Raw genomic sequence first — 22,064 nt, 5'->3', positions numbered from 1 at the left:
TATAATTCACTGCACAAACAGATATTGCACTGCCATCATCTTTTGAATGTTTTTCATGCATATCCCTATATACTCTCACTTGTAGTAAGACACTGGAGCCTTCGTCTGACAGTCTTGTTTAATTATGGGGTTAAAAAAAAAAAGCCTCTGCACAAAGCATGGATGCATTTTTTTTTTTAACAACTGGTTACATTAGTGTTTTCAGTGACTCTAATGAATGTTTTTGAATTGGCCAAGCATCTGTCCAAGACTGCTACAAAATCCTAGACGTTTTAGGAAGGAGCTCATTATTTTCAGATCTGTCAGACTTCATTATGTACATGGTTGTTACCTTACCCCCTATACTATTTAAATTATATTTTTTATCTTCATAGTCTTGCCAAAAAGAAGACATGTAGCACTTTCATTGTCCCCCGAATTGATGACTCACAGATATCCTTTGAATTCAGGCTATTTTTTCATTAACTTATCACTATAATGATCATAAACAATTTTTGTACATAAAAGTGAAAGTGAAAAATTATTGTGCTAATGCATTTCAGTTGTTTGCATTAGAGCAGGCTAAATGAGTGGATAACATTCATTACCAAACAAACTTATTTTATCATAAAGGCAATCCATTACAACAATAATGGAAATATCACATTCCTTTTAATGTTTTACTTTTTTCTGCCAGGTAAGAATTCTAGTTATGAGCTTCATTGTGCCAAGGACAGACCAGTCTTTTCCAGACACTTACCCTCTGACAGCATGAATAAGTCTCAGTGATGGATAGGCGGTTCGCACTTTCAATTTATTCTTAAGGATTAATGCATTAACCCACTCCACATGCTTCTCTCCGCCTTTGACCATGAAAGCAGGGATCCAAAGGACACTGTCATTCAGCATGGATAGTCTATGCACAAATTTTTCTCTGTCACTCTCATTCCGAAAGCCTCCAAATGCTCTTTGTACAACTGATGGGTTCATGGTAATAAAATCAGATTTAGTTCCCACATCGGCAGCAAACTCCACCACAGGAGCTAGATTGCACCTGAAGAGGGAGAAATTAATGGAAAAATGAAAATAAATATGAAACATTAACTCAGAAAAATGTGTGCATGAAGGGAAAGCTGAAAATGAACATGCAAGCCCATTTCAATTTAACGTGAGAAAAAAATACCAGTGATAATAAGTGGGATAACACTTAGCTTTTTACCCAACTTGGACACTCATTAGACAAACTTTTTAAGAACATTAAATGTATATAACGCTGCGAGAAAAAAAAAAGTTTTTGTACCTTTGGAAACCATGTCATCATGCGTTAAAACGCATCAACAGCTACAGTAGCACTTGTGAATAAGAGTATGCTTTCTAACACCTATTACCTTTCACTAGTGTTCATTTGTCATCGTATTACCAACAGCTTACACTCTTAAAAGAAGCCATGCCAGCCAATTAAGGTATAATTTATACAGGTGAGTCACTATTTTTTTTATTTTTTTTTACAATACAATATTTATATATGATTTCCAAATGTACTTTACCCCATGCTAAATGAGTTTTTGGTATTTTGGTTTACGGTATTATCACTGCAGCTGATTGGATGTTTTGAAATTCAGTGTTTTCATTTCATTTAGAAATGAATTTTTTGTAAAAAAGTATTAATCTTTCCATTTTTCCTTCATGTCTCATTTTCAAACCTTGTTTAATTTTGCAGTAGCTTTGTGCTTTTTTTTCTAGGCTCGAGAAAATGGTCTCATCAACTGTTCAGCAGTTTTTTACCTCATTATATAAATACATATGTATGTAATCACACAGAGGCAGCATTCTCCAATGGCAGCAAAATGCAATTCAGAAATTAATCATGATTTCAGTGACCAGTATGATCCAACTGAAGCAAATCACCTCCACGTCATCCTCAGTAAATTAGCCTGTAGCTGGTATGCCCCAAATAAGTAACCTGACACAATATGTTCACAAAGTTAAAATTTCAGCATTAACAAACTGCTCTGTTGAGGCAAAGGATGCTAAGAGGCCATGTCGGAACTAGGTCCTTCAAAACATTTGCAGGTTATTATACTCCTAATAGAAATAGTATTCTCTCAGTTCTGCAAGTCTTTTCTGCTACTGTAAACTTTTTACTTAAGCTTATCCCCTACCATCTTTTAAGGGACAGATCTCCAATGTCATATAAAAATAACAGAAGTCAGCAGGGCAGTATTGATTAACACCAACTGAGGACATAGTCCTGACTGATAACGCTAATTCCTCAGAACATTATTTTCATTCTGTAATTATCAACTAAAGAAGCAGTCCTATCTTCTTCAGAAATAAATGTTCTGAAGACCATAAAGCCTATATATACTTAGGAGACAAAGCTGTCCAAGTTTCTGATGCCATGTGGGCAGATGTAAGCTTTCTTAGGAAACGGATTTACATTCTTCAGTATTTTATACATCTATTCCACAAACCATCTGCATGTATTACAGGCTGCTAAGAGTATTATATTTTAGAAAACGGTAGTTAGGGCACAAGAAAAACTCCCACTGATTTCAATACTGGCTTTGAAAATTGTTTCTAAAAACCTTAATGCATGAACCTCTAACCTGGAATTGTCAAAATCTAAAAATTAAAAAAAAAAAAAAAAGAAGGACTAAAAAATCAACCAATCAAATCCACTGAATTACTGCTGATCTTGAAAATACCTCTTCTAAAGGCAGACTGCACAACATAATGAAGGATTCATGCACAGCAGGGTTTTCTTCAGTAGTCACACATATATCCACATGATGACATCTATTACTTACAATCTGTTACTTACAAACATAAGACAGAGCTTGACACTGCAAAGCCTGCTCTCTCTGCGTCCAACTTTGAGAAGCCCCAATGTACCAGCAACACCTTGTTTGAAAAGCTGTACGCCATATGCAAAGTGTGCACATATAACATAGGCCCTATGCGTCTAATATGATTCCATGTCTTTTGACAGCTCCTCTCTGATCTGCCAACAGCACCAGTGCCTAAATCTTAGAAGTGTAGGTAGTTTGAAACTAGCATATAAATGCAATTTCACCTAAATCCTGTAAAAAAAAAAAATCATCATAGGCATACCAAATACAAGGTCTACCTACCTTGCATGTCATTATTGCCTCATCAGTAGTACACTTAATATCAAATACATATACCTTTCTGGAATACAGCATAAGCAGTGTAAATTCTTAACATATTGCATATTCACATTTTTCAAGTATAACTTCAGAAAGTAATGAGTGATCCAAATGCATTCAGTAACAATGGGGTTGTCTATGAACAGTTATTGAAAATATTAGTTGCATTTTTCATGCTTTAGTGTCTCAAATTAGACACCTGATCTTAACCTTTGATCTTTTAAAAATTCAGTAATATATGGATGGATTAGTAGCAGTGCCAAAGTTTGAAATAATGTGATAAGTACATCTGCACTTTGAAAGGCTCTGTTTTCAAAGAAGTAACTAGATGCTCTCAGCAGCATACTGCTGAGATTGCTATTTTAGTAGAACACAAATGTAAGACAAGCTCTACACAAATCTCTAGCTCTGTTAAGGAAATAAACATTACTAAATCAGTTGTAGTTGACCAAGTTATAAAAATATTACCCTCGTTAAGCCACTTCTCATTTTCTTAGATGTTACTTCCTTGAAAGAATGATTTTAGTGCTCATTAAATTAGAAGTGTCAACATTGAATATTTACTCTATACTTGTCCATAAAGTTGGAAAATACAAAACACCTGCTAAAACACATCAACTAAAATCAGCACATTCTTCAGTAATGAGTAAATGGAGCAGGTACATCAAAAGTGTTTCCACATGAGTTCAAGAGTTTATATGCTCATGATGAACTGTAACACTTACCCTGAGCTGCTAGTACCAGATAATTTATATTTCCAGATGTGTTCAAGAAAATTTTATAGAAAGGTATCATAGAATCATAGAACAGTTTGGGTTGGAAGGGACCTTTAAAGGTCATCTAGTCCAACCTCCCTGCAATAAGCAAGGACTTCTTCAACTAGTTCAGGTTACTCAGAGCCTCATCCAACCTGACCTTGAATGTTTCCAGGGATGGGGATCTACCACCTCTCTGGGCAACCCGTTCCAGTGTTTCACCACCCTCATTGCAAAAAGTTTCTTCCTTGTATCTAATCTAAATCTACCCTCTTTTAGTTTAAAGCCATTAATCCTTGTCCTATCACAACAGGCCCTGCTAAAAAGTTTGTCCCCATCTTTCTTATATGTTTCAAGGCTAATAAAACTAGCTATTGTGTATTTGCATATAGACCTGAGTATATGTAAATAGCTTTTGTTACCTGTTTCAGAGCTTTTATCTTAACCTCTAATGCATCTTTATGCTATGTCACAGTTGTCAGAATTTTTAAGTTTATCTTGTTAGCAGACGTCAATGACCTCCTGTCAATTCTCAGGACTCTTTCAAGAAAACTTCGTATTCAGAGACACGCATAACTCACACTTACTTTCTTTTAAGTCAAATTAAGAAGCCTATTAACTGAACAACTTTGAAATCAGCAATGCAATATCCTTCCCTTATTATCCTCTTTAACTCTAGCTCATTTGTCATAAGGCACAGAATGCCGAATATAGCCACAACAGTGATGAGGATGTGAGGGGGACTCTGTACCATGAGCTGCATCATTACATGCCCAGGAATTTGTACACATCAAATGAAACCTTACCTTTTTTTTTTTTTTTTTTTTAAGTTGTCATTGCTATATCAAATCCATCAGGAAGAATAAATGGAACACTGTAATCTACTGAGTTTCCTCCCTCTCACATGTTGCGTTATTGACACCTTGCAACTATATGACTGCTTAAAATTTGGCTCCAAAACACAATTGCAAAATTTTCTGCAACATAGCATCATTTTTCATTAAAAAAAAAACAACTTCAGTATTGCCTTCATCTTAGTCAACCTGAAAGTAAGTGGGCTGCAGGTCAAAGCAGAGCAGGACAAACTTGCTATGAGGTTACTTAACGCTGAGAATATGAGAACAGGTTATAATTAACAGTCACACATAGCACTGAAGATTGAGCAATTAAGCAAACAGCTGTAAATATGAGCACTGAGAATATACATCACATTATACAAAAGTTTGTAAACCTCATTCTCCTGAGCCCAAGATCTTGATTGTTTCCAGAGAAAATGATGAAATGCAGCTTGCCCCAGCAAAAAATAATTTTGCAAAATAATGGCTTTCATGAGTTCCTTTGGTTTCTTTTTTTTTTTTTCCATATAAAAATTCACTGTAAGTGTATTCTTAAAAACTGACAAGGTTATTCTTTCTATATAACATCGTTTAATCAGAAGCTCTAACTCCTTTTTTCCCCTTGCACTAAACTAGCAAGTAAGTCAAGATTTGTTCCCTTACTACTTCTAAGCACTATCTACAGTAGAAATGTTCAGAAACTGGTCCAATGGGACAAGATTGGTACATTTGGGAGAGAGGGTTAGGAAAAATCCTAAGGGGGAAACATTCATTATCTGTGTAATTGGTAGTATCGTAGGCAATAATATGCAAGATACCTCAAATTAATGCTGCAGTTCCTGTTTGGCTGATGACATCATCCCAGACCATCCAAAACCTCTGTGCAGCCATTTCAACAGGGTAGTTAGTCTAAACTTACTATCAGGCATCAATTATATGATTTAAATAATCAGTAAGTTCACAGGGCAACCTAATTTACATAGTATTGGTGTATAATCAAGACACTGAAAGGCAAATATATATATATATATATAAGAAATATTTATAGTAAAAATGCAGAGGTCCCCATACACAAGCTTTCAGTGTGATAGCAGAAGATTTTCAACAGGAAGATGCACTGCAATGGTATCACTAAAAAGAGATCTGGGACAAAAGGGAAAAATTACTTCATGAAATATCACATGGCATTTGGGTATCTGAAGAGTAACTGAGGTCCTAAGATACACAGACCAAAAAGTCACAGCGATTGAAAACCTTCTTCTTCCACAAATTGCATATATTAGTTACAGTGGCATATATTAAGAAAAAGTGTGGGAGAAAAAAGAACCAAACTGCCAATGGCTGGAGTCGCATGCCATGAGAAAAGACTGAATAACAGAGTAAGTGCTGCTATACCACACTTACATCAAAATAATCAACCCTGGGTTTGCTGTGATACCTTTATGGCCCAAAGAGATCCACAACATACTTAGTCTTCTGGAGAGCAGAGCTTAACAAAGAAAATAATGAAGTCATATTCACAAAAATACACTCAAATGAGAAGTCAGTTATTCCAGAGAGATTCAGTTGAACTCGCTTGGTCACTAATAAACACACAGCTCATGTATATGCATGCAAATGTCCAATACATAATATTCATAGGTCATATATTGGTATTTTCAAGTTGATTTTAAATAAAAGCCATAAAAATTTGCTTGAGTAAAAGTGATTACTATTTCCATTTTATTTGACATTGAGAACTAAAAGAATATTCTTCACACAGTAATAACACAAGAACCGGCCATGAAACTGTACACTTGTTAATCCTTTTACAATCCGTGTGCTGGAGGTTTACAGGTTGAAATAAATATTTAGAAAACACTGTAAAGCCTAAGCTGCACAAAAGTGTGATAAAAACGTGCTTTGTTTCGTTAATATCATCTCCTTGTAGAGCAAAGCCAAAGATATCCATCACACAATATTAACCACATACACTCCGAGAAGCCAAAAAATGAAATTAGATTGTTGCTGGAAGACATAATATTAAAGCTCTCTGAAACATAAGGCATTACCTAAACTATTATCAATAACATACGCTCTTTCCTGAATAGCCTGCAAGCTTTTATAGTCAGGTTCATATCCAGATTCCTGTAAGAATCAAAACTGCAATCTTCAGTTCAAAGATTCTTGACATTTTAAGAAACACCTAGATGGGAAAGTAAAATTCAAGGCTCAAGCACACAGAAGAAAATAAAAAAAAAGTTAAGTTCAAGGCAGCAGACAACAGTTGGAGTACTCTCTACCCAGTCTACTTGCAGGAAGCACATCACGCTAATACCTGTCTATACGTAGCGCATCGTTTACCTGGTTCTTCAAACAAAGGTGTACAGCAGCCCTGTGATAATTTACACCCAAGAAAGGGAGATTTACAAAAAAGAAAAAAACACGTGCACAAAACTCCTATCTCCCCCTACCAAAACTAATGATCAGTAAAATGTATGGATTCTCACATGTTCTGTATACTTGTTTGCCTCCTGATAAAAGCAAAATTGCTTCAGATTAACTACAGGCATGTGGATTAGCAGGGAATCCCCTGCAATATCCCACTTCATCCCAGTCCTTATCCTCTGCATGGCACAATAGAGAACGTCTCATGAGAGCTGCAAGATGTGTAGAGGCTCAGGTACAGCACAATTATGGATTCTACTCACACACAGGAATCACAGATGTCTTTTAAGATGCGCCATGTAAAATATACCATTATTGACCTGATACCCCCTTTTATAACACAAGTCCACAAGAATCCTGAATTTATCACTGATTTTACTCTAGTTAGAAGACACATTTTGTAACATCATCTGCTAATAAACTTCATTACTTCTTGTTGCCCAAACTAGAACTTATACTGATAATCTTTAAATTCTTTCTTCCTAGTATCTTCCTTAACACCTGTGACTGAAGTGCAAGTTATCCTCAAGTGACACAGCACAGTGGAGTGACAGAAAAGGTATAAGTTGCATTTTAGAAACAGTGGCAAAGCCCATTATTTAGCTCTTTATTGTGAGTCCTTGCTGGAACATTACCCATGAATTACAGAATTTTACTGTTCTTTCCAATACCATTACTTTGACACTAAAATAAACAAATTTATATCACTGAAAGTTTGTGGTATATGGAAAAAAACCCAAAACCCTACAGCAGTGAAATATTGAGAATGCTATTTTAATGTAAGAAAACCTGAGAAAGAGAACTCAGAAGATTCCTGAATACCTGTATCTTTGCCTTTTTATGTGAAAATACTTTTACACATGATTGTCTATAAAAGGCATATTCTATAGGGCAATTATCAAAATGCCAAAGAAGTGTTACTATTCTGATATAGAGAACTTCAGAATAGTTCTGCAACACCATGAGGACAGAAAGGGTTAAAAAAATTTCATTATCCTTGCAATAAATTCAGGCAAAATGATCATGTTCATTGTTTCGGAGAAGCACTTTGGGGTCATGAGTTTGGAACACAGAAAAAACAGTAGTTTGAACATTCAAAAATTGGTAACAGCAAAAAAGGCAATGTTTAGAGGAAGACTGTTCTGAACGTTGTCAGACCTCTTAAATGAAACACTCTGTCAATGATCAAATGGATTAGTGAAGCTTTGCTGCATTTGAAACTGTTCAGAAAACTACTAAATTAAAAGCTCTGTATTATCAACAATAGGAGTAAGCAACTTCAAATAATTTTATCCTTTTGTCTCAGGATAATTATAAAAAGAGTCAGGCTAACACTATGTGCTCTACATTTGGATGGTCCTAGGACACCTATTTATTTAAGAAACCACTTTGGAATCTTTGATCATTTTGTACATGGGTTTACAGAAGTCACTTCTTACTGATCATAGAATTGTTTAGGTTAGAAGGGACTTTTAAGATCATCAAGTTCCTTAGCCTTCAAACTTACATCCTTAAATCTCCTCCCGTATCACCTACTTAAGAATTAATTTCCTTTTTTTTAAAAAAAAAAAAAAAAAAAAAATAGGAAGTTGCACCAAAGTTGGAATTATAAATGCTTATGGAGAGTACCCAGTACTGTGGCCCACCAGCATAGGTAGCACCAGGTGCTATGTACTGACTGAGCAAGAGGTTCAGCTCCATAAGAAGACATCTGTGTATCAGCTCTTGCCCCATGATGGGCTGCTTGGAGTAGTGGTCATGCAAGGACCCTTCCAGCCGCTGAAGAAGTTATGGGTGAAGCCAAAAAGGGAAAATGTGGCCACAACAAGTCAAGACTTCTCCAAGGCTATCCTGAGGTGGAGGCGACCAATGTCTACCTTGACTTGAAACACGGAACAGCTACACTGGCGCTCCCCCTTTGTCAGGCAGCCAAATCACTGAGCAAGAACATCTGAAAACGATGGCTTTCCGGCTTTCTTCTGCTTTCATTTAATGTCTCAATGTAGTGTAACAATTTGTAGGAAGAGACAGAGGGCAAAAATAGAGCTGCCACATTTGCAAATTGAAAAAGTCTAATGAGCTACTCATGATGTATTCAAAATAATTTTTAAGAGAAGAATCATGTTTTAAAATAAGTCTGTTAAATTGGCAACTGTCTTTCAAGAGATTTGCTAGCTCTGAGCATCCAGCTCTATAGGCACGGTGGTTATGCTCCAAGCAAGGTGTATTAAATAAATATTGGAACATAAAAGCTGATATAAGTTACAAAAAAAAAAAGTTCCAGAATATAAGTACATTAATATCCTTAATATTTTTATTCTGACAAATTTATTATTGTTTTTTTTCTATCGGCTGAAGGAACAACACAGAAGAAACAAGTTACTACCACTCTCTCCTTACATACTAATAATAGCAGAGAAATTTAAGTTGTGGTTGCTCATTTCAGAACATCTCCACAGTATGGTTAGAAGGCCTATCCTTTTCTTCTTCCTGAATAGTTAGGCTGTCTTCTGCTCATATCACAATTATTTGCCCACAAAATCAAGACATCGGGAAGCCAAACAGATTATCCTCTTTACATAGGATAAAACAACAAATTTACTAAAGGGCTACAAGTTTTTTCCATGTCAACTTCACTAACCACAAGTTAAAAAATGAAAGTCAAAGGACACTGGCAGAATAGGAGCTGCATTTGCCCAACAAAATTTTATCACCAGTGATGGCAAAAACATTCATTCAGCTTGATTCCCAGATGCTGACAGAGTTAGCAGGAAAACACTCCAATGGGAAGAAGAGGAGTTGTAACATATAAACCAGGCACTTCAATCCAAAGAGAGAAGCAATTAATATCCTCTCATGGCTGTTAGCCTGGAGAAAAGGAGGCTCAGGGGAGACCTTATTGCTCTCTACAACTACCTGAAAGAAGGTTGCAGAGAGGTGGGGGTCGACCTGTTCTGTCAAGTAACAGGTGATAGAACAAGAGGAAATGGCTTCAAGTTGAGCCAAGGGAAGTTTAGATCGGATATTAGGAAGAATCTCTTTACTGAAAGGGTCATCAGGCATTGGAACGCGTTACCCAGGGCAGTGGTGGAGTCCCCATCCCTGGAGGTATTTAAGGGTCATGTAGATATAGTGCTCAGAGACATGGTTTAGTGGTGGGCTTGTCAGTGTTAGGTTAATGATTGGACTAGGTGATCTTACAGGTCTTTTCCAATCTAGAAGATTCTGTGATTCTGTTCCTTGTCAGAGCAGCCCTAAACTCATCCAGCAGCTTCACTCAACAGGCCTGTTCTCCATACAGTCCAACTGAAAAGAAAGGGACTTTACCAGTAGTAGTGCCACCATGAGAAAAAACGCGTGATTATTTACTAGGTTGGGGGGGGTGGGGTGGGTGGTGTTTGGTTTTTAGCCAAGTAACTCCAAAACTCTACTTGGCTTTTGAATAGTTCTCATCGTGACTGCTGAATTCCATTCATAAAAAAAAAAAAAAAAAAAAAAAAAAAAGACTTTTTCTGATCTTTGGCGTTGTTCAAATTCTGAACCTAAAGCTGAATTCTTTTTGCTACTGCCAGAAGTAATTCCAGAAATCTGAAAGTTATTACTTGGTAATGTTTAGTATCATTATTTTACATCTACCCAAAATACATAGGACTTCCTGAAAAACAGAACTCTTAACTACTGCATTTCTAAATGTACCATTTACTATAACAAGTTCACTTGTTGTGTAAGACGTAACAGCTAACACAGCCCTGGCATAAGAATTTCAACATGAGAAAGTATAGAAAATGGGGGAAATAAGATGTATTACATTCAAATCTCACAGGGAGTGAGCACCATATATCTGACCCAACAGCTAGAGAAACAGCTGAAAACAGTCCCGTGCAAAAATCAGTTCCTGCAACAGCACTGTGCCATTTATACATTTCAAATGTAACCTGGTCGTTTATCTCTTATTTACATTTTAATTCATTTTATGGAATCAGAGATTCTGGAATGCTTCAGACCCTTTCTGGCTATAGTATCAAAATGCAGCATGTTTTAGCTCGCCACGACAAAAGCAGCAGAGGTGCAAGCCTTAACAGTCACTTAACAAGGTGTAAAAACCTAAGAGGCAAAAAAGAAAAGGGATACAGGAAACAGCGAATAGTTTATAGCCAGCACAGGGTTATTTAATAACAAAGAGTCTCCTTGCTTCCGGTTTTAACTAGATGGGTCACATTTTCCACTGTCAAAATAGGCATGACCACTAAACTTGTGGAACTAATCCATTTTATGCTAGCAGAAGATATGTCCCTAGACTCTTGATTTCTGATGCCATGAGAACAAAGTAAGGCCTTACGTGACCAAGTAATTAAAACGAAGCCACTTTAAAATGTTCAGTAAATACAGTAAATCTGCTTATGCTGACAAGATATTACCTTGCTTGCAGAAATGACCGTTATTTATGCACTTTCAGAGATGCCTAAAGAAGACAAATTGTATTGTTTTATTTGTAGAATTTGCTGACAGGATTCTATTTTGGCTTGCAGGCATGCTTATTATTTGACTCTAGTTCAGGTGCCTATTTTAAACATTTTTCATAATAGGAGTATTCTAATTATCTGATGTCTCTTGGATCAATGTTCTTTGAGAGGCATTGTTATATAGAAGGCACTGAATATGCGGGAATGTCTCAAAGGAAGATAGACAGCTATTAGTAACTGTGGATGACTTTCAAAGACATCAACAGATACTATCAAACTCAAATTACTTAAAAGTGCTAGGTACTGACATTCTTCTTTACCCTTAATAAAGCCTATCTTCTGTGTCTTTATCAGTTATTACTAACACCTTCATACCACTGTTATAGGGGCACTAAAATTCACAATATTGAGTTTATTGTACTGTCATGCAAATACTGCTGGATGTCTGTTGTGTCCTTTTCACTTTCACAGATCTTCACTATCAGTTTTATCATTAAATTAATGGTATTGATGGTGTTGGATCTAACATTAGAGCTGCTGCTCTAAGAAGTAACTCTCTCAAAAACACATACTTTTGTTTCAGATCTCAAAAAGAACATACAGTACTATAAAAATCAACCAGATAATATATTTAACCAAAGTAATATGACGTACTTGTCACAGCACATAGGCATAACCCACTCAGCACCAGGGGATTCCACAAAAATGTCGTTCATCAGCCTATACACCAAGATGCATACAGTACGTAAAGTAACTGCTTCTCAGAACACTGTCAGGTGGGAAGTAGAATGAGTGCATTTTACTTCTAGAGAAATCAGCTGAAAGCAAAGTAACACAGTGTCGTGGTACACTTTAATACCAGAATCCTAATAGCAATAGAGGTGAGTGGTTACCAAGTATGCCAGTACCATTAGATCATGGTATTACATACCATGTTGCATACAACTTCTTTTAAATGGGAGAAGAGGAATGTAGGAAACTATAACCCTGAAGAATGGTTTGCCTTTTTCTTTAACTCAAAATACAAATTAATTTATTCCTATTTACTTTAAATGGATGTTATGTACCTATGCACCCATCCAGACACACATAAATATGTATCATATAGTTTAACCTACAAGGTAATCTGTGCAATCCTAAAATGACTTAACTTCGATTTGTAAATCCAAAAAATTTCACTGTATTAAAACACTCTATAGGCTACAGGGTTAAGTATTCTATTCTCAGGACCTTATAAAGATTATTATGTGCAATATCATCAGACTACCTAGTTGTTAGACTGATCACTTTACTAGCCATACACCATACAAGGGATGATTCTCCAGTCTAAACAACTGATTGCAACAGGAACTTCCTGATGTTCCTATCAAACTTCACCATTCTTCTTTTATTCATACACAGATCTTTAAGAATATTATGTTTCTCCACATGGCTTGAATTAGTTAAGAACTCCTATCAGATACCATCGCCTAGTTTCATGACTAGTTAAAACATGGGGAAGAGCATGGAGATGACTTCAAAGAAATCTGGCACATGATTTAAGGAAAAGCATGTACCTTGCCTTCTGAACGAAATTTTTCATTTAGAAATGTAGTCCTACTAAATGAATCACATTTAACCTGTGAGAGAGCACAGAAGCATGCCATAGGCTAATTGCGGTTTAAAAATGTGGCATTTATTTTTGGATTCCTTCTGCAATAAGGATGCTAATTTGAAAAAGCAGTGGTACAAGCAAAACAAATAAGAAAAGTGAAAGAGTTTTGTGTTATTGGTTCAGTTGCCACTTGCTAGTACACCTTCCAAACAAAATACAACTTTCCTGTGCAAATCCTGGTTTATGTACTGAAAAACTATAGTTTTTCTTTTCCATATCCTTTTTTTGGCCACCATCTTTCTTCAAGGTGAAAAAAGAAAAAGCAAATAACTTGCAATGACAACTATTTCTATATTGTCTCTCACTGCCCTTCTATTTTCTGCCCTTTCACCCTTCTCAAACCATACCAACTGAAACTTCTGCTTCTAAAGCAAAAGGACCTATCTCTTGCCAAACCTTCTTTATATCCATATAATGCCAGGCTGTCAAATGAGGCCAGCTATTCCTTTCTATTTCCTATTGATACATAAAGTCCAAAGTTATTCTATTGTCCACATTTGAAGAGTGAACAGAAAGTGAAGCGTATCAACATTTTTGCCCAAACTGCAAGAGTACATTTCTGGAGTGATGCGAAGGGATTTAGATGTGTGACTTCCAATTACTTTAATCGCCGCTATCTGGTTCAACATCAATACCTCACACCGAAGTTTTAGCCCATGTTGCACGTAAGTAATGTAGTAATTTACCGTAGGCCATCTTTATTGGCCAAGAGCTAAGAAAGAATATTTTTGAAAGAGAAAACATTTTGCATTTATTCTATCAAGGCCTCCATAAGAATATTTATTTTGTCTCAAATAAAAACAATGAACAGCAAAAATAAGTATCTCAAACCTCTCTCCTCTGGCCCCTGTTTTACTTTCACTGTAAAAATAATCTTCTTGTCAGCCATATGAGCATGCATTTAAATTTGGGGAATCACACAGTGAAGGATACTGTTTCAAATTAATATCAGATAATGCCTGAAATCTGTATCTCAGATTAAAACACTTCTCCCAGCTTTTCTCCAAGAAACACAGCAGGCTGTATCTTCAACAGCAGATGAAAACTCACCTTATTACAAAGTCATGGCTATCAATCTCTTTTCCACATCCACTGTCCAGGAGGATGCCAGAATTCCCAACAACTGCACAGGTTTTAAATCGGCGATTCTTCATTGGGGAAACTTCGGGGAGAAGGCTGTGCAAATCCTGAGAAATGTTTAGGGTGCGGCGCCTGTCCAGTACATAATGGATTACATCTCCCGGCTTGAAGCTGCTTTTGACCACTGAGACATCTCTTTCAGCATCCAAGAATCGAAGAATGTTCTTTCTGGGTTGACACAAAAACGCACAGATAAAACCCAACACTAACTGCTTGCATGGAGTTTATCTAGCAGTAATACAGACTGTACGGAGCATACAACATAAAGCAGAGGGTAGGTAGTGTCAGACAGACTAAGGTCATTTCCCATGCTCTAGGATGGAGTTAGAGCAAAGCTGTTAGGACAGAGTTCAAATCTTGGTTACGATATAACACGTAAATGCTACAGTGACAGAGCTTAATGACTTCCTACAGACAAAGGCACTGAGAGACCAAGGGAAGATGACTTCGGAAATCAGAAGGCATACGATTTTTGAGTATTTTACAAAACTTTGGAATTAACACATATTTGAAAAAGGACCAGAGCAGTGTGCTTTCATAGAAATCTTTCAAAGAAATCATAGTTAAGTACATGGTATTTATGATTTAGGGAATAAATGCTTCACTACACTCTCATCTCTCACAAATCACCTTGGTTCAGGAATGGCCATGTTTTCTTATAGATTATTATTTCGGCATAAGAGTAATATATTCAGTTTAGCATAAACTTGCTCTTAATTAACCGAAGTTCAGCCAAGGTTGTCCTAATTAACTCGCAATAAGAACACCCACAGTCTTCTGTAACAATTTAAACAGAATCAGCTTCAAAACACACTGCAAATTAAACTACTGCAGCTCAGGGTCTAGTCAAGCTGTTAGCTGAACTCACAGAAACACTTATGAACTCTATCATCGCTTTAAATCAGTTTAGTCCAATCCTTTAAAGAACTAATTGGAGAGAAGCAAGGTAAACTATTAGCTGGGTTCAGACATGTATGACCAAGATACGAGGGTTTAACAAGCCAACACGGGTCAAGTGAACTATGGTCATTAAACACTTGTATACTCCCAGTCCACAGGAAGTAACAGGTGAAGAACGTCTGCATAAATGTGAGCTGAAGAAGTTAAGTCATGGCAATTGTACCTGCTTACGGGGGTGGGGGCAGGAGCCTAAACACTGACACGCTTTCAATACATAAGTTCAAAAACCCAGTCCTTTTAATGACAGCAGCTAAATAATGCCTGATACCTGCACAGGCAGCACCGAGCAGTTTTCAGTACACACTTATCCTTGGTATAAAAAGCTGGGAATGACTCCAAGTCAGAGCTGGAGGAGCCACTGGTAGCTCAGGATTGGAAACGAGCAAAGCCTTACAAGGTTGTGTCTATCCCTGCTCTGCAAAGCATGTACATCTGTGAAGAGGCATAAAGATCGCACCTGAACTTAAGCACATACTTCACCACAATACGCTTATGGAACAGATGGGGAGCGCTGAGCTGGGGCAGGGTGTTCACTACAGGTTAATTCGAATACAAACTTTTGCCTCTGCAAGTCTAACAAGGCAAGAAGAAAAAAAAAAAAAAAATTGTATTTTCCACTGCCATCAGCAGGTAAGGTGGAATTTAAAACAGAACAGGCATTTTGTTGAGTAAGAAAATGCTATTTTTACGTAGTAAGTTTTTAGGGCAGAACTTCCTTAGAGCAGATCAAAACAGCAAAAGATAACTAGAGATGCCACTGTAGCGGCTGCAACACACACAGCGAGACATAAAGGGGAAACACTCCCCCACAAGCAAAAAGGGATGAACTATAGGAACACCATGCTCACACCAGCTACTCTTTTGTCACTGCCTCAAGAGGGAAGAATATGTCTGAATGTTGCAACCAATGACACAAAATACACACCCTGGAACTGACCTTAAAAGCCATAGGGGAAGTGAAACACGATAAAAATATTTTTTCAAGTGTTTCCTCTCATTTCTTAAACTAGGACAAAAAAAAAAAAAAAAAAAAAGAGGAAAGAATGTCTGTCTTGGACTGTCTGCTACAGCTGTCATGTACAAAATGAAGCAGCATCAGAGCAAAGACAGCTTGCGCTAAGGCACATGAGGGACTCAGAATAACAGAGCAGGGTAGACAATGTTAAAATCCTGAGTGTCCAAAGCTTTTGGTAAAGCCAGGCAAGGTATTTCTGCAAAAGGAAGATGAAGACTTCACTTTAGCCTGTAAGTTGAATGGATTTAAAATCTTGATGAGTTTTGATAAGCTTAATTTTCTGGGTACTCTGCAAGAGATATATAAATTGCTACAAAATGAAGAAGAGCAAGAAAGAAGGAATTGCCCAGTCTAGCAGTATTAAAAATGACTAAAATTCATTACTTAAGAACAGAGCTACCAGAGCTGTGGATGTGAAAAACAAGATGAATGCATCAAAAGTGAGCAATAGTATCAGCCAAGCTATCCAGAGACTCATTTCACACACACTCTGACGTGAGAAGGGCTGACCACAAAGCCTCAAAAAGCAAAAAAAAAATCATGTGAAATGTACAGAAACCTAGGGCTCTAACTAAAAAAAGTCACATGTGATCACCAGAAGATTCACTTTAGTAATTTAAAGCACCCATCCCTGATACTAGAATGAATGTTTCTAATACTGTTTCTGTTAGCAAACAAGTGGTAACATTTGTACATTAATAGAGCATCTTTGTGTATTGTTTTAAAACATAAGAGGAACGCAGTGAAGTTATGCAAACAGTGCCAAAAAATAAAAGCACTTTGGCTTCCATTATTAATTTGTTTACTTACAGTCAAAGATTATTTATCTCTCTATGTGCTTATATATGTTCACAGAATTCCTCCAAAGGGTTTCAAGTGGACCTGAATTACATTCAGATAATCAATAATAACCACTAATTTAAGAGATCTGAAATTTCATAAATGTCTAAGGAATTATTTTTCAATAAAGTTTTGAGATGGCCAAAAGTCACTGAATCTTATATCTTCTCACATATTTAAAAACTTCTTCTTATCTGAAGTTGTAAGTAGCATATTCAATTAAATGTACGCACAGGTATTACACTACGTATAAGAATCCTCGTGTTACAGATGTGTAATAATGCTAACATTAACAAATTTTAATTGATTCATCTGACTGTATCCAGATATCTTTTAATACTGAAATATGATTAAGAATGCAGAGTTCATGCTATTGTTTTAAGTTCCTCTGTGCTACTGATTCATCTGTACCATGGGGATAGTAGTACTTCCCCTTTTTAACATAAGCATTTAGAGAAAAAAAAAAAAAAATACTAAGGGATATGACAAAAACTGGAAGTATATACACCAGTGCCTCAGTCAGTCCTGATGCTGTTTAATAATAACAACTTGTTTAAACCTCTGTTCTGTCCCACAAAGAGCACTGAAAATAGCATAACAAGGTTATTCTGATTAAACAGACATGACAAAATAAATTCAAATAAGTGCTAATCCACATCCAGCTGCACATAAAATTCAAAATTAAGCTCAATTGGAGGAAGGAAGAAAACCAGCATTATTTTTAGTAAAACTTGAAGCAAAGGTGTTCTGCAGCCTCAAGTTAAAATGTATAAAGAAACTGTTTTTATTTGAGGTGATCTTCAAGTTTTGTTTTGATGAATAAAACTGTGTCTGGGGTGTGGCCTGAGCCCTTTGTGGGCAGGTGAGGCAGATGTGGCTCGCTCTTATCTGAAGACAAGCAGCTGTTTGCAACATGTTTACATGACTCACAGAAACATGGTGTCACAATCTGTGGTTGACCCAGGGTTTTTCTTTGATAACCAGAAACAGATGTTCATAATGTTTAAATACCAACTAGAACTCCCCATTATCTGATACAGAACATGTAACTGACAGCATTGTCTCTGAAGAGCTTTCCAAATGATATAAATGTGTATTACTGTGGGGCAACAACATGACATTATTCTACTTGTGTGCATTTTTCTGGTTTTATTTTCTACTGTGGTCTTTGTACTACAATGGCGAACTCTCATCTGCCTCAGAATTGCGTGGATTAAAGAAAGAAAATAAATCACTTAAACATTTGACTTTTAAAATTATAAATAAATTTACATTTTCAGACATTGCCAAGAACACTGAAATATGACCGACGCTTTTCCCGGGAAAATCATTCCTTTCCAGCAAGGCAGTGCCTGAAATCCTCACTGCTGGGGCATCTGGACTTGCCTGGACCCCAGCAGTGAGGGGAAGCCCCTGAGGTGCATCCTCAGTATCCAGGAAGATGGGCTGGCTCACCAGCAACCACATTATGGAAACAGAGGCAGACAAAGGGATTACCTAGTGCACACTCTGCCCCCACTAAAGACGTGCCTTTACCTACTTCATTCCCAGCCCATGTTTAGCTAACATATGCCTAACAACCTCCCATGGTGGGGACTCGGCAAACTCCCCACACAGTCTAAATCAGTGTTTCTCCAGCCTTACCAGCAGCACAATATTCCTTGCGCTAGCTCCGATCTTTCCCACAGCAACCAAAGCCTGTTCTTGTTTCTTATACCTTGCCTGCGGAGGACTGACTATTCCCTACTCTTGGCAAGAGCCTTCATTTACCTGAGGCTAAGAAGCCATCCAACTTTTTTTAAAAACTTTTATTTTTCAATTGGACCGGTCGTGTTGTAGAACGCTGACCCCTCTTGTTGCTCTCCTGCAGAATTTCACTGATTCAGGCAGGTCTTTAAACAACCTGATTTTCTAACTCGAGCAAGTCCTGATGCTGCTTTGCACTCCCCAGTTGGAAGGAAGAAGGCGGCTCTCAGCCTTCGAAATCACCAAGGACTACGACCTAGGTAAAGCATACTCTTTGCATGCTAAATTAGTTTAATTGAAAAACAAACAAAAAACAAAATAAGAACAAACTGTGGTAACACAAGTTCACAGGCTGCCCTTGTAGGTGGCTACAGCTACAGCTCCTGGTGGCCTCCTGAGGAGGCAGCGGGGACTGTGAGTGTTTGCACCTGTGTTGGGTTTGGCTTTAGTCTGACTGGAAGGGAGTTTTGAGAACACCTCTTCAAAGAAAGCAGCATTTAGAATCATAGCATAATTTTGGGTTGGAAGGGGACTTTAAAGGTCATCTAGTCCAACCCCTGATTTGGGTTTATTAGAAACACACCCAGCTGCAACTAACCACGGAAAGGTTCCCGGTGTTCCCCAGCCCATGGAGGATCGCACAAACAGAAATGCCGTATTATGGGAAGCTGCTGTCTGGCTCCGTCCCCATTAGAGCCCTCCTCGTGCCCTTCGGGGCACCCCACTCTCCCTTGACCAAAAAGGTCTCTTCAGTAGCTGAAGCACATACTAATCGGGCACAAATCTTCAGTGGGTATGACTCAAGTACTGCTTACCGTAGAAGGCCAGCCAAACCTCAGGTTTTCATGAAGTTAAGCAGGTTAGAGTCAAAAGAAAGGAGTCAAAGGAGTTAATCACCCCAATTGACAGTGAACACTGACTTACAGCTGAGGCAAGGGTCTAAGGAGACAAAAAGCCCTTAAGGTTTATTATGACTAAACCAGACTAGAAAGCCCCAGTTTGCACGTCTTAGAGACACAGAAGATCTGAAGGAAACAGTGCAACTGGCCCCAAAATGTTGCTTCAAAAGTTTCAGAGTGATTGTATTGCCCAATTGCTAGTTCAGTATTTACCGCTTGTGCTTCAGAGACTTATCATAGCAGTTTCATATTAACTTGAAAGACAAACAACGATAATAATCTGAACCTTTCTAAGGAGGAAGTTGCACTTTTTTTTTTTTTATGATGCTGTTAACATCTTACAAGTTCTCACACTTTTCTGACAGGAAATTTCCACTCGTCGAGTTCTCTTTTACATTGCAAAGAGATAAATACGCCCTCAACACTTTTTTTTTTTTTTTCATTTTGCCTTCCTGCAGTTCAAAACCTTCATCTGCTCTCTCCAACATAAACGACCACATTTAATCAAAAAATAACTGGAAGAAGAAAGTCACACACTGAGACGTCAGACTGTAGGTCATTTCACAAAGGTCACAGATGTGCTGGCATCAATCCTGCACAGATGGCTTCCCCAGATAGGTTTGTACTATCTTAGCCACACCTCTCCTTTCTGAAAGTATGGCCTTCAATACAACTTGAATTTCCTAATTTCCGTAACTGGAAAACCTTCACATTGCTACAGAGAGTAGAAAGGACTTAAGACACAAAACCTCGCAGACAGTGGATTCTCTCTCTTCTTCATGACTAAAACCATTCAGACAGAAGGGGAGCCAAGCAAGCAGTCTTCTTCCCTTAGGCACAGGAATTACCAATTATTCTTCAAAGAACTTGCCAGCAATCAGAAGGTAATGTCAGTTGGAAAAATCCCTCTCCCACTAGACTAATCATGACTGGCAAGGCGGCAAATTTGATAGTCTCAAGTAACTAATAATACCTATCATTTCCACATCAATCACAGAAAGTCTAGCTCTTTCTTCTAATGCCTGGTTAACACCTCCAAAGGACTGTCGCCCTCCCAAAAGAGATGCTACGCTCACTAGGCTACCTCTTCTGGCTGCAAAGTTCCAGAGAGCATCTTGTGACACCAGAAATCCAATGGAAGCTTTTCATCCTCCCATGGGGTCCTGACAAAGGAGCTTTTTCACTCATTGACTCCTGTCAGAGCATGGCCTTGCCAAGAATTCATAGGACCATTAAGGCTGATGGCCAGAGATGATGCCCACGGTCAACAAAGCAAATGGCAAAACATAATATTCCAGCTGCCAGCCAACCAGGTCCAGACATACCATTGATCAACAGTCCTTGCACAAAGCAAAACTCATTATCAAATATTTTCTACATTTTAAAATTGCTAATGTGGGTGTAAAGCCAACGTAAGAAACAAAAGCAGCTGGCATTTATAGGTGATTTTAAAGTTTATGAAATGTCTTTATGCTGTACACTAATGGTTTCACAAATTATTTCTCCACTGCTAAGAACTGATAACTTTTTATACATTATTCAACAAGGTCTAGCTTTTTTTTTTTTTTCCTTTCTTACTGTTATTTGCTATGGTCAACCTCACATCACAAGACCACCGCTGTTCACATTAACAGTTGCAATAATAGAGTATGAATCATCTTCATGGTCTACACAGTGCATGTAATGTACTTTGGAGGGCTGAACAGTTAGTTTAACCATGAGAACACTCTAGGAGATTGCTAGACACATTTGAAGTTAGTCCTGATAGGTCTGTAAGTGGGAAAATATTTACAGCGAAGACACTTCTTACTGCTGTGACAGGGAAGAAAGGTGTATAGCAAACCGCCTGTAAAAGTGAAAGAAGAATGCACATTGTTTAGTCAGCATCAGAGTGGAACACATATCACAAGGGGCTGCATGTGGGTTCCTCAGGGAAACGCATGCCAAACTTCCCTCCCTTAACGCTGGGTACCATAACTGATAATGCAATGCATGTTAGCAAAGAGGATTTCTGGAAATATGACTGGCTGGTAGCACTGATACCTTTCATATAGTTTATGTCAAATTTTGGCCCTAAATTACATTAATCTAAAATCTTTTACTGGTTCAGTGAAAACACCTGCTCTCTGCCCCAGTGTTTATGATAGTACCTATTTCACCTCAAAACAAGACTATCGAGG

The 22,064-nt window shown here is 37.5% G+C and overlaps 1 protein-coding gene across 1 annotated transcript in view; it reads right to left on the bottom strand.

Annotated features, from left to right (window-relative positions):
• Window positions 1–22,064, bottom strand: part of ST8SIA4 (ST8 alpha-N-acetyl-neuraminide alpha-2,8-sialyltransferase 4) — a 56,101-nt gene that overhangs the window by 26,676 nt on the left and 7,361 nt on the right. Inside the window, exons 3-4 of the mRNA XM_082497620.1 lie at window positions 14,335–14,592; window positions 740–1,033 (exon numbers count right to left, since the gene is read on the bottom strand). Of these exons, the coding sequence (XP_082353746.1) occupies window positions 740–1,033; window positions 14,335–14,592 (552 nt within the window). The remainder of the gene's footprint in view (window positions 1–739; window positions 1,034–14,334; window positions 14,593–22,064) is intronic.

This window comes from Vanellus vanellus (genome assembly GCF_965231255.1).
Source record: "Vanellus vanellus genome assembly, chromosome: Z".
NCBI lineage: Eukaryota > Metazoa > Chordata > Aves > Charadriiformes > Charadriidae > Vanellus > Vanellus vanellus.
Note: the sequence above shows the minus strand (reverse complement) of the source record. Positions and strands in the feature narration are given on the sequence as shown.